Source organism: Pteropus vampyrus, unplaced genomic scaffold, assembly GCF_000151845.1.
Source record: "Pteropus vampyrus isolate Shadow unplaced genomic scaffold, Pvam_2.0 Scaffold42, whole genome shotgun sequence".
NCBI classification, from domain to species: Eukaryota; Metazoa; Chordata; class Mammalia; order Chiroptera; family Pteropodidae; genus Pteropus; species Pteropus vampyrus.
The window spans coordinates 3,847,840-3,860,718 of record NW_011888823.1 but is presented as its reverse complement, the minus strand read 5'-3'; the positions used below and the strand labels follow the sequence as shown (position 1 = coordinate 3,860,718).

At 55.2% G+C, this 12,879-nt stretch overlaps 3 protein-coding genes across 4 annotated transcripts; 2 read left to right on the top strand and 1 right to left on the bottom strand.

Moving 5' to 3' along the window:
- GPBAR1 (G protein-coupled bile acid receptor 1) lies at window positions 1-4,368 on the top strand. The gene is made up of 3 exons (XM_011358607.2): window positions 1-75; window positions 252-1,500; window positions 3,186-4,368. The coding sequence occupies exon 3, from the start codon at window positions 3,231-3,233 to the stop codon at window positions 4,221-4,223; it is 993 nt and encodes a 330-aa protein (XP_011356909.1). The 5' UTR covers window positions 1-75; window positions 252-1,500; window positions 3,186-3,230; the 3' UTR covers window positions 4,224-4,368.
- Window positions 4,369-4,619: 251 nt separating this feature from the next.
- AAMP (angio associated migratory cell protein) lies at window positions 4,620-9,700 on the bottom strand. Of its 2 annotated transcripts, none has more exons than XM_011358605.1 (11): window positions 9,461-9,700; window positions 8,849-9,007; window positions 8,040-8,159; window positions 7,379-7,518; window positions 6,977-7,121; window positions 6,611-6,694; window positions 6,388-6,503; window positions 6,141-6,244; window positions 5,899-5,989; window positions 5,524-5,678; window positions 4,620-5,093 (listed from the first exon to the last, which is right to left on the bottom strand). In XM_011358605.1, the coding sequence occupies exons 1-11, from the start codon at window positions 9,579-9,581 to the stop codon at window positions 5,018-5,020; spliced, it is 1,311 nt and encodes a 436-aa protein (XP_011356907.1). In that variant the 5' UTR covers window positions 9,582-9,700; the 3' UTR covers window positions 4,620-5,017. The 2 variants fall into 2 exon arrangements, with proteins under 2 accessions (XP_011356907.1, XP_011356908.1); XM_011358606.1 differs by having other exon boundaries at window positions 8,849-9,004.
- Window positions 9,701-9,950: 250 nt separating this feature from the next.
- On the top strand, window positions 9,951-12,475 carry LOC105291068. Its single transcript, XM_011358604.2, has 3 exons — window positions 9,951-10,096; window positions 10,845-11,010; window positions 12,066-12,475. Exons 1-3 carry the CDS (start codon window positions 9,976-9,978, stop codon window positions 12,256-12,258), a joined length of 480 nt encoding a protein of 159 aa, XP_011356906.2. The 5' UTR covers window positions 9,951-9,975; the 3' UTR covers window positions 12,259-12,475.
- Window positions 12,476-12,879: the final 404 nt, after the last annotated feature.

The window sequence follows — 12,879 nt, the reverse complement described above, 5'->3', positions numbered from 1 at the left end:
CCAAGAACTTAGAAGGGTAGAGGGAAAATTATTTTTCATCCCCTACAGAGCTATAGGCTGTATCACATAGCCGAGGTGAGTAGTAGGCTATACCATCTAGGTTAGTATAAATACCTTCTATGATGTTCGCTCAGTGATGAAATTGCCTAACAGTGCATTTCTTAGAATGCATCCCCATTAAGCTGTGCGTGAGTATACCAGTTTCCTCATTTTCTCTAGAGTAAATGTCATTCCTCTCTTGTTCTTCATAGGCTCTCTATCTGCCTTTCTCTAGGGAGTTTGTTCTTCAGAGGGGACAGGTGGCTGAAGCAAGGAACATGCAGAGAAGAGCAGAAATCCTAAAAATGTTCATAACAGCTGCCTCCCCTTGAGTGCTTCTATGCCGAGCGCTTAGTCTTTTTTATCACACATTGTCTCAATAAGTTTCACAATAGGTGGTACAATGTGAGCCCCATTTTATTGATGAAGAAACTAAGCCAAAAGAATGTTAGTTACTTGCCCAAATTCACACAGCTGGAAAAAAAAATAGGGCCCCAGCCAGCATTCTGAAATCCAAAGCCAGGCTTTCTGATTTCAACACTGGCTGGGACCTCTTCATCATCGTGGAAGACGAAGGAGAGAAGTCATGTGTTGAGACTCATTAAGTGTCAGGCACTGGGCTATATGCAGTTACATATTTTATCCCTGAGAATGGGTTTCTTTGTCCCATTTTATAGGTGGGAAAATGGAGCCCCGGGGGTAGTTTGCCCAAGGTCATACCCCCAGAGCCACTTGTACCTTGTAGCCCAGAGTTTGACTCACAAAGTAGTTGAGAAGTGTGTGAAATGACTCCCACTTCTGGGAGGCAAACCCGGCCCTATAAGCTGAAAGGTCCATCAGGCAACAGAAGATCCTCAGGCCCCAAACACCCCACCACTGCCACCATTACATATACACTGCTCTTTCACAGACAGGCAAAATTATGGAGCTGGATGTGCTGTCAGCCAGCCAGCTGGCCATTCAGGGGTATAAGGCTCATAAAATGTAAATGCGTTAGCTGGGGCAGAAAGTGGAGGGAAGTAGTCCAAATCATTAACTGGGATGCGTTTCTCAGTTTAGGCAAGCAAATAGCAGGCAAGAGGTCTCCAAGCTGGGCGACCTGAAGTAGATCTGCCACCTAAGTGGCAAGCTATGGCCAGTGGCTGGAAAAGGGGAACACTGGTACAGCTGGAGAGAGAGGCCTCCCAGTGGCTACAGCTCAGGGCGTGCCAGGTCCCACCCCCAGGGGCGGGGCTAGGCTAAGCCCCAGGGCCTCAGCTCCATCCTTCCAGGAACCCAATCCCCAGCATAGCCTGATCGACCAAGAGCCCAGGTCCCTGCTGGCTCAGAGTGGAGGTACCATGTTCCGCCCACCCAGGACATCGGACATGTCCAGAAGCTCTGCAGGGCTGGCTACGGCAGCTCCCTGACCTTCAGAGGAAAGCCCAGGCTAGGCAAGCAACGCCTGTGTCCAACAGCCATGTGAGTAGTTACACCCTCCTTCCAGCTGTAGCCACATCTGGAGACCTTAGCCCCAAATCCCAAAGAGGCCACTGCACCCAGCTCAAGCCACCAGAGGCACCGGGGTACGCGGTGTGGGGTCACACTGCCCACACACCACTGGGAAGTTGCCCCTGAGGGCTGACCTTTGCCTTACTTGCTGCCCTGGTGGAGGTGGGGTGGAGGACTCAACTCGAGGGGAGGGCTGGAGCTCCAGCCCAGGATCCAAGGGCCAGGTTTGAGGTAAAGGACCCTGAGCGCTTTGGAGTTTAATAACGTGGAGCATGCAGGAATGAAGGGGAACAGAAACTGGAGGGCTGCTGAGGAGGAAAGCTGTCCTGAGTGGAGAGTACACTGGGGAAGATGGAGGAAGAGGAAATCGGGGAGGGGAAAGGGATACGGCAGACGGGAGGCCCCAGGGAATTGAATAGAAGGGGCAGCTCCTGAGCTCGGGGTGGCATAGGCCCTCTGATCCTCCCATCCAGGTTAGGGGGCAGGTAGGAATCCTTTCCTTATTGACTTTAATCCTAGCAACAGCAACTGCTCACCTGTTGACAAAAGCAGAAATTACCACAGGGGCCAAGACCACTCCCCATTCCCTGATGTGGCAGTGGGGCCAGGGTGCTGGAGAACTGAGAACAAGGAGCCAAGTGAAGAGCCACAGAGAGGCCAGGCCTTGTCCTGCAGCATCTCTTCCCTCTTTCCTGGAGTTGGCTTCAACTCAGGGAGTGGGGGTTTGGGGGGCCTCCTTGCCCCTGGCATCTCCACATTCACTGCCAATCCTCCCTTCCACCCCCCACTCCCCACCCCCACCCCCAGCAACTCCTCTCCCTCTAGTTCCCTGGAAGGGCCCTGTTGCTAGTGTAGTGTCCGGAAGAGTCAAGTTTATGGGCTGGAAGTCCTACCCGGAGGCTGCTCACTGAGCTGTAACCAACGGGCTATAAGGGCGAATGGGGGGAGGTGTGCGAGGGACAGGGCACCCTGCCCCCATTGCTGCAATCCATTGCCCTGGCCTCCTCAATAACTCGAGTGCTCAGCGAGCCCCGCTTCTGACTCACTCCTGCCCGCCCCTCACCCCCAATCCTTAATGCCCTGGTGCCAACCAGGCTTTAAGCATCTGAAGACAGGGACCCCTCTCCATCTTGGCACCTGGCCCCGGCCCCAGCCCCAGCCCAAAGGAGAATCTCCACTGTGGCTAGCCAGAGGACACTACAAACCAGCCAGACCCTATCCTCTGCTGGCTTATTTGGAGTCTTCGGTGGGTGGAGGCAAAGATAAACAAGATGCTTTGGGGCTGGGTGTATCCACCTTTCAGACTAAACAGGCATTAAACATAGCTGTCCAGAAGGGACCAGACAGATAACAGAAATGGGTGAAGTGGCCTGATGGGGACTGCAGGGACCTCTCCAAAGGCAGCTGCTGCTTTGCTCCAGCTGGTCACTACCCCATACAGGACATACATGCTGCCACACATTTCTTAAGAGAAATGCAAAATAGAAATTATGTAAATGTTAATTGCCATTAATTTAAAAAAAAAAATGTGTATCAGCAAACAGGATATGGCCTACAGTCCACTGGTCTGCAACCTCTAGATTAATGTGCAGTCCCCACCAAAGACAGTGACCTGCAGCCCCACCCTAACTCTGGTCACCCCGTCTTCCATCCAGGCATGCCAGCAATTGCTCCAGGCCTCCCCTGTCCCTAGTCCCAAGATGACACCCAACAGCACCCAGGAGGTGCCCAGTGCTGTTCCCGAGGGGACCTTGGAGCTCTCCCTGGTCCTGGCAAGTCTCATCGTCATGGCCAACCTGCTCCTGGCCGTGGGCATCGCTGGGAACCGCCACTTGCGCAGCCCACCTGCTGGCTGCTTCTTCCTGAGCCTGCTGCTGGCCGGGTTGCTCACAGGTCTGGCATTGCCTGCGCTGCCAGGCCTGTGGAGCCAGAGCCGCCGAGGCTACTGGTCCTGTCTCTTCTTCTACTTGTCCCCCAACTTCTCCTTCCTCTCCCTGCTCGCCAACCTGTTGCTGGTGCACAGGGAACGCTACATGGCAGTGCTGCGACCTCTGCAGCCCCGTGGGAGCACTCGGCTGGCCCTGTTCCTCACCTGGGCCTCACCCCTGCTCTTTGCCAGCCTGCCCGCTCTAGGGTGGAACCACTGGGCTCCTGGGGCCAACTGCAGCTCCCAGGCTGTCTTCCCAGCCCCCTACCTCTACCTGGAAGTCTACGGGCTGCTGCTGCCTGCTGTGGGTGCCGCCGCCCTTCTCTCAGCCTGCGTGTTGGCCACTGCCCACCGCCAATTGCAGGACATCTGCAGGCTGGAGCGGGCAGTATGCCGAGGGGCACCCTCAGCCCTGGCCCGGGCCCTTACCTGGAGGCAAGCAAGGGCACAGGCTGGAGCCACGCTGCTCTTTGGGCTGTGCTGGGGGCCCTATGTGATCACCCTGCTCCTCTCAGTCCTGGCCTATGAGCAGCGTCCACCACTGGGACCTGGAACACTGTTGTCCCTCACCTCACTGGGCAGTGCCAGTGCAGCAGCTGTGCCCGTAGCCATGGGGCTAGGTGATCAGCGCTACACAGCTCCCTGGAGGGCAGCTGCCCAAAGGTGGCTACAGATGCTACGGCGAAGAGCCTCTCCGGGCAGTCCTGGCCCCAGCACTGCATACTGCACCAGCAGCCAAAGCAGCATGGACCTGGACTTGAACTAGGGGATGGACCTCTGCTCACTCCTCCTAGAAGCATCCATCCATCTCGGCCACCAAACCCACCTCCACTTGTCCCCACACCCCTGGGTCAGACACCCTGCCCTTTTTACCCCACCCTGGCCAAATAAAGCTCCTCTGGCCCAGTTTATTGGTATCTCATTCCATATTGCAGAAAGAGAGAGGCAGGTAGAACAGCTGTGGAAAGAACCTAAAGCCAGATGGGCATCGAGGGAGAGTCCAACCCTGGATAGGCCGGCCACTGTAGGCGAGGCCATGCCATCGGCAGAGGGTGAGCTGAGCTGGAAAGCCAGCAGATTGGGAGGTGGGGCCTCACCCTGGCATGCCCCTCACTGCTTCCTCCTCAGGTCCGGCTGCCACAAATTCCACACAGATACTGTCTCTGGGAAGTATATTTTATTTACATTTTTAAAATCTGTAACTAATCTCTCTTCCTCCTTTCCATCCCCAGAGATTTGGGAAGGGAAAGGACGGGCACCTCGAAGACCTACTGCCCACATACAAATAGTACCCCATGACTCACGCCAGCAAAGGAAAGTGAAAGAGAAAGAGGTGTGAACCTCCCTCTGAGGAATCCACCAGGTCTGGGTGAGGGGGGGAGGGGCAGAGGGAGGTCTTTTAAGAGAAGAAAGGGACAGAAGGGGCAAATCAGTGTGAAGGGGTTGGAAAGTAGCCCGAGGCCCCTCCCCTCCTCTTCCCTCATACCCTCCTGCTGCCTCTGCTGGTGAGGGGTCTCCCTTCACCCCTCGACACCAGACACAAAGCAGAGGCTGCAGCCACTAGCGGTCAGGTCTCTGGACACAAAATACTTTTGCTTTGTGGTCTCCTGACGTGGTCACCACCAGGGAGGCATCTCTGTGGACAGAAAGCACACGTCAAAGGGACTGGGGGACCTGGGGCCCAGGCCCAAGCCCACTGCCCAGGGGGCCCCATGTGGCCTCCTCCAGCACATCAATTCTAGACCCTTAGTGCCTGGCACTAGGCTGACACACCCATGTTGAGTGAATACACTTGAAGCCAGCAACCAGTGAGGGGATGAGAGAAGAACCACAGCACGGGGGGAGCACTCCCACCCCTCAGTGTCATGACTGAAGTGTGAGACCTAGGTCACAGTCATTCGACCCCCTCAGGCTTCCCAGCACTCCCGCCTCGCAAGCAGACACCTAGCGTTGGGTCCCAGCTTCCCTCAGGAAGCCCCTCCCACACCCCCAGGTTCCTGTGGCCCCCCACGTGCTATTCCCACCTTCCAAATACAGAGACCCCAGCCCTTGCCCAATTCACTTACTTGCTGAGGGCAAAGTCCAGGATCTCGGCTGTGTGGCCCCGGTAGTCAGTCAGCAGACGGCCAGTCCGAGCGTCCCAGAGGCGCACGATGCCATCCAGGCTGCAAGTGTAAACCACGGCGGTGCCTGCCTCCCACAGCAGCTGCACAATGCCCGACTGCACCAGGGTGCAACAAGCAGGGTGGAGGTCAGGGGTGGGAGAGATGAGAGGCATCTGCTCCCAACTCCCATGGAGGAAGGGGAGTACAGAGGGACGGAGGGAGGGAGGATGGGCCACAGAGAAGGACCAAACGGGAGCCAGGTCTGGGGTAGATGCTCCCAAAGATCTGGGCTTCCCCAAGACCATGGCCATGGCCGTGGCTCGAGGCTGCCTGTACCTGGTGCTGACACTGGTGCCTAAGGGTCTGCGTAGACAGGTCATAGATGGCCAAGGTCCCATCCAGGTAGCCGACAGCTGCCAGAGGCATCCTGGGTAGAAGAGAGCAGCACAGAGCCCATCGAGGGATCAGGGCTCAAGTGCCCTTCACTCCTTCCTGGTCCCCCAAACCCAGGCCCCTCCCTAAGCTCTCTTCACCCCAGCCCCTCCTGTTTCCAGGCCGAGGCCCTGGCTCACACTCACACGCTGCAGAAGCCCAAGGACTCCACTGAGTTAGACTCGCTCTCCTCCCCTTCTCCCAGGTTGGGCTGGGAGGCCACAGTCTCAGGCCTGAAAACACCCACCACCTAGGAGACAGAGGAAAGGATCAGAGAAGAGCATGGAAACTTGGTCCTCTGCTACGGAAAGAAGGCTGTTAAGTGAAGAATAAGAAAAGGGAAGAAGAGGCAAAAGTGGAGAGTTCCGCAGCTAGGCTCCAGGTCCCACTCACCTTGCCGGTGGTGGCACTGACCAACTTGGCCTGGCAATCCACGGAGCCGGTTAGAACCAGGCTGCCATCCTGGTTGGTGGCAACACAAGTCAGAGGGCCCTGGTGACCTTCAGTCCCTAGGATGGAGTAGGGGCATAAATCAGACTTTACCCTGTCCCCTCTGAGTCCGGCCCCAGGTCTCAGCCCCTTCTCTACAAAGGCCCAGGGTAACACCTTTTGACACCTTTTAGTACGTGGATAGGGTTTCCCTGCTTCAGGTCCCAAATCCTGATGGTGCCATCTTCATAGCCAACCACGGCTCTCTTCCCTAAAGGGCAGGAGGCACAAAGAAAGAACAGATGATACACTCAGACACACCCAGCGAGGGGATGAAAGAGCGAGGGAGGGAGACAAGAAAGTGAGGGAACAGACACTGCCCCCCAAGGACCAGCAGAGGAGACCCAGTTCAGAGAGGGAAACGGGCAGCTGCACTGGGCCTGGCAGGCTCAGGGTTTGCCGGCTGTGGCCCACGAGGGAGCCTAAGAGGCACGTAGCCCTGTGTCCAACCTCTCTGCACTCAGGAAAGGACACTCAGGGGAGCTGCTCTCACCATCAGGGAGGACTCGGCCACAGGTGGCTGGGCAGTTGGGGCCCTGGAAGGTCTTGCAATCGCCATTCGGGACCTTCCACATCCAGGTGTTGCCATCGGCAGTGCCTGCCAGAAGGACAGGTGCCCGAGGGTGCCACTCCATCCACTGGGCAGAAAGGAAGGGTCAGCAGAGAGGCCTGTCACTCTATCCCACCTAAGAGCCTGCCTCATGAGCCCCACCAAGGTCTCCCTGCTTCTGAGTCAGCAGGGACATTCTAGGTAACAGGCACAGACACTCTTGCCATACCTTGAGAGTGCACTAGCTCAGTGATGGCTTGGTCTGGTAAAGGTGGGACTGGACCCCCAAGCTCTCGCCCCCTACCCAAGGCCCCCCAGAGCTGAATCCCACTTTGATGATCTCACCTCCAGATCTCCTGCTTCAAAGGACCAGACCTCCTCCTTGGTGTCCACTTGCCACACTTTCAAGAGGCCACTCATGTCCCCTGTGGCCACTAGGGTAGAGTCATGGCTGAAACCAGCACAAGTCACAGAGTCCTTATGGCCTTCAAGGAAAAGTGAGCAGAAAGAAAACATCAGGGCACCTAGCGCTGGGGGCACATGATCCAGGTATCTGGCCCCTGAAAAGACCAGCTGTGAAAAAAGGAAGGGCAGGCTCCAACCTAACAGGTAACCAAACTCACTGCTGCTGCAGGAACCAATGCGCCCAGGTCTCCCCAGGGAAGACAGTGCTGCCCCCCACAACCTCGCTTAGCCCAGGCCTATGTCTTACTTACCTTTCTGTTCACTCTACACCTCTGCCTAGAATACCTACACCCTCCCCTCTCCCCAAACACTCCTACGCCAGCCTGCATCGCCTTTTCTCAGGCCTTTCTCAGACTCCCTTACCCAATCAGTGCCTCTCTCTCCTATGTCCATAATGGACTATATTCTTCTTCTTTGGGGTCCTCAGGCCCAGCACAGAGCTGACAAAATGGAAGTCAATAAATGGCAGCTGGTGTACAACCACTGCAGGCTAGCCACCTAAGACCTCCAAAGGGACACAACCTCACCTAGGCCCCCTCACCTGCACATTCAAAGAGCAGCTCCCCATCACTGAGCCTCCACACGAAAGCTTTGTCATCTTCGCCCCCTGTCACTGCCAAGGTATTGGTCTTGGGGTCCAGGCTCACACAGAACACAGATGCTGTCCCAAAAGAAATTCCACAAGTAAGAAAATATGGCTCCCACTAAGGTTCTGTCCTTTGAGACCTGCAGGAAGCCCACCCCCTTCTACCCAAAGCAACATGTCTCCTCCTGGAAAAGAAGAGTGCATCCAAGTTTTTCTAAGTTTCAAGCATCAGGCTGTTGGAGAAATCCCTCCCCAAGCTTGCCAAGCTCCAAGTCCTTCTCCAGGGCAGATGCCCCTACAGTGCTGCTCCCTTCACCACCCTACACTAAGGGCACATGTGCAAGGCTTACAGCTCTTAGCATGAGATGCCACCAGGCTAGGTACAAACAGGGAGGAAAGAGCATCATTGTTATCGGTCTCTTATTAAGAGCCAGCACTTAAAAATTTTATAAAATATGTTCAAAAAAAGACTACAACATCTAATTTACACCAAGGTAACTTTTTAAAAGAAAACTAAGACCCAGAAAGGTTGATAAACATAAGTTTATCAAACTGTTAAGTAGCAGAAGCAGAATTTGAACCCAGGTTTCTCAGCGGACCCCAGGAGCCAATTCCCTCATACTACCCCTACCTGTGAGCTCCTCCAGGGCAAGGTGGGTATTTTCCTTCCTCTGCATCCCTCATAATGCTCTGTACACAGAAGATATGCAATGCTCCAATGCCTGCCTGGACTGAGTTTACCATGGATCTCTTCAGAGACCTACCTGAGTGCAATGCAAAGGTGACCTCGCTATCGTCTGGGCCCTCCATGCTGCCTACCACCCCTTCCTGGGGTTCCAGAACCCAGCCCTCCTCGTTGCCCTCTTCCTCTTCTTCCTCTTCCTCGAAGTCTACGTCTTCCATTTCTTGGGCTAGATCATCTGCTTTGGAGAGAGGGTTAAAAGATGGGGCTCGGCAAACAGTAAGAGGAATGGGTATAGTGTGGGGAGGCCTGGGGCTGGGGTGGGTCATGTGGCAAGAGGGTAAGGTGAGGCCAGACGGATAGGACGAAGCGGGGGCAAGATGCAGCAGGGAGGAGGGGGCGCGTGGGACAGGGGATAGGTCTGAATACCTGGAGTTGGCCTACGACTGTGTGGAAAGGGAGGACCAAGGGGATGACGGGAAGGGGGGTGTGTGAGGGGAAGGGCCGGGGGAGGCGTCAAGGGAACCCCTACCCCGGCCAGGCCTGAGAACTAAGTGTGGTGGGGGGAGGGAGAAAGGCGAAGGAGGTCGGTAGGAATGACCGGTGGAGCGTGGAGGGGCGGGGGGAGAAGCAGGGGTCAGAGGCTAGGGGTGCGCGCCTTCTGTCCCATGGCCTGAGGACCACCAATTCTCACCCGGGTCCGGGGGACCAGGATCCAGTTCTACCACCTCGATAATCTCTTCATCACCATGGAAGCTTAGGGTCTCCAGTGGTGGGGTGTCAGCAGCGGCCCCGCTTTCCGATTCGGACTCCATGCGGCGCAAGCGGCCGATCCACTTCTCTGGGCCCAAACGCCTCCCAGAGTCAGCTCTGCGCGACGACGCGGAACTCGAGCCCCTCCTCCCGGAGAGGAAGTAGGCGTAGGCGACTCCCCGACAGCAAGAGCGACGGCCGCTCGGCCAGTAGGGAAGGGGGTTGGCTCGCTTATTCACCAATCACAGGGCAGAGATGGGAGCCGGGGACGGGGCGTGGCAGGGAGAATCCAAACTCCGCCCGGCCTGACTCCGCCCCCGACAGGAGCGAAACAAACGAGCGTGCGCGACTCCGGGTCTCCTGGGAAGAGTAGTTCTCCCCTGTCCGCTCCGCGGGCTTCTGGAAGATGTAGTTTCTGGTCTGTAGGCGGGACGAAAGGAGCGGGGGAGGCCCCTTATGCAAACTACAATTCCCGACAGGGAGCGCGGCAAAGGGGGGTGGGATCTGAACATGGCGGCGGTGGTAGCTGCTACGGCGCTGAAGGGCCGGGGGGCGAGAAATGCCCGCGTTCTCCGGGGTAAGGAGAGGGACCCCGGGGAGGGCAAACTATAGGGGATCCCCTTTTTTTCACATCCCGCCCGGGGAGAGCAGGAGGTCAGGGCGTTCGATTCCTGCTCGCACCCTTTTGCAGGATCTTAAAGAATCTGGGGGCAAAGGATGGTCTCTAGAGGTCACCCAGTCCATCCCTCTGCTTTTGGGTTACACAACACCTCTGGGGTTTTGCTGCGAGAGGGAGCCCCAAGTAAGCCTCTTAGACTCCCGTGTTCCAGGTGTTTCACACTCACCGCAGTGCAGAGGAAAGAGCCCTGAGCTTCTGGAGGCTTGGGTTCTAGCCCCGGATAATTAGCAGTTTGACCTTGGATGAAGCAGCTCCTTTCTTTGGGCTTCAGTTTCCTCTTCTATAAAACGAGGGGACGGAGCTTTAAGCCCCCTTCCAGTGCTAACATTCTGCAGTTTGAAAACATTTTCTCGGAATTGCCTCATACGTCTCATGTGAGTCCCACTGCAGTCCTTGTTATCCTGTCTTCTGAGGATTTGAAGAACAGCGAAGCTTGCTTTCCTGGCTCCAGGGTGATGAGCCCACAGTGACGTGGAAGTGGCTTCCAAAGGTGTCACCTCGATCGATGGTGATGTTCCCATTTCTGTTTGGATTCTCCTGGCACTTGTTACTCCACTGCAGTCACTTCCCTTCCTCAGATCTCAACCACTCCTCCCCACGCTTTACTCCTCATCCTTTTACTGACCTTCATGATCTTCATCCACAGGGATTCTCTCAGGAGCCACAGCTAACAAAGCTCAGAACAGGACCCGGGCACTGCAAAGCCACAGCTCCTCAGAGTGCAAGGAAGAGCCTGAGCCCCTATCTCCTGAGCTGGAATACATTCCCAGAAAGAGAGGCAAGAACCCCATGAAAGCTGTGGAACTAGCCTGGTGAGTTTTAACTAACCCTTTGCCCACCAGTTGGGAGTGGCACCAGGGGAGGGTAGGAGCCAGAAACTTCTCTTAAGTTTCAGGTGGTGAGCTTAATCCAAGGGGACAGAATTGCTGGTTGCAAGGACTGGAATCTCAGAGGAATGGGACAGGGGAGGTGGGAAAGAATGTGGAATTGGAGAGACGGTGGGTTTTCTGTGGAGTAAGCTGAGCTAATTTGATTCAAATTTGGGTCTCAGGCCTCATCCTCTTTTGGGAGCTTGGGGTGAGCCCCAATTGAGGTCTCACCTAGAAGGTGTTCAGTATGTCATACATTATTTGGATCTGACTCTGACCTTAATACATACTATGGATCAGTATTAAAGGGAAAGGAGAGGAAAATTAAGCTTTGTTTTCAGCACCTTAGGTGTTCCAGGACTTTACAGTGTAATGTTTTAGTCTTTCTGATAAATATCACATCCCCATTTCACAGATGAGAGAACTAAGGCTCAGAGCTGGGGTTCTCACCAGGTCTTGTGACTCCATGCCCTTTCCCCCACAGCAAGGTGCCTCCCAAATAGCAGTTACTCAGATGAAGAAAGGGAATCTGAAGAGAAAAAGAAAAAAAGAAGGAGAGTCTAGGAGAAGATGTGGGACAGTTTAGGCAGAGGGAACCTTTGCCAAAATTTTGATAGGGAAAGAGGATGGGCCATCTGGAGAATCATGCACAGGCTGTATAACAAGATTGCAGGGCTTACGGTGAGAGGTGTCAGGCTACAGGGGAAGGGATTGAAGAGATGCGCAGAGACCCAACCGTACCGGGCCTTTTGTGCCATGTCTAGGAGTTTGGACTTGGCTGGGAAGTGATGGAGAGATGTTACGGGGTTTTAAGCAGGGCAGCGGCAGGATCTGATTTTCATGGGACCCTCCAGCAGCTAGCGTGGAGGCTGAATAGACAGACACAAGAGGTATTGCAGTGTTCATGAGATCAATGAAGTTGGAATGAGATTTCCCCCAGCTCCTCTGGCTCAGGCGTGGCCCCTCCCCAAACCCCGTGCACATCTCCCCACCCCTAGGGCCATCGGCTTCCCCTGTGGTATCCTCCTCTTCATCCTCACCAAGCGGGAAGTGGACAAGGACCGTTTGAAGCAGATGAAGGCTCGGCAGAACATGCGGGCATCCAACACGGGCGAGTATGAGAGCCAGAGGTTCAGGGCCTCCTCCCAACATGCCCCATCTCCTGAAGCTGGGTCCAGTGTGCAGACCTGAGGAACACAGCAGCCCTCCCCTAGACTGTATTGACTGTGGTCTTCAGACTATGAAGTCCTTTGGGTTTGGCTGCAGTTCTGGTTCTTGCCTCTGAGGGCCACCAGAGGGCGCCCAGGCTGCTGCCAGTCCCATCCCTCTCTTCCCCTCTCCTCCCCTCCTCTTCCTGAGAAACCAGCCAAAGGCAAATAAAGTTATCCAGTGTTTGAGTGGAAAGGAACCAGGACTGGGTTTTTGAGTCCCTTGGGAGGGGAGGGGCAGAGGGCGGGGTTGGTTACTCCTGTGTGCACCCTGTCACAGAAGCATTCAGTGTTCACAGCTTGAAACCACAGAGAATTAAGCAACAAGCCTAGGCTCAGGCACTGGGGACCAAGCCCTCAGAGCTGTTGGCCAGGAGGGTGGGGTCTCTCTCAGCTTTGAACAAATAATAGAAAGAATCAAAGAGGATATTGAGGGTGTGGAAGAAAATAAAGCACCATTCCTCATATCTGAGTCCAACTGACTCAACCTCTCTAGGCCTCAGTTTCCTTGTTTGTAAGAAGTTTTGGACTAGTGATTTCTAAAGCAAGGGTTCTAAACCTAAACCTGTGGTCCATCTCTCCCACCCCAACTGTGAAATTGTGT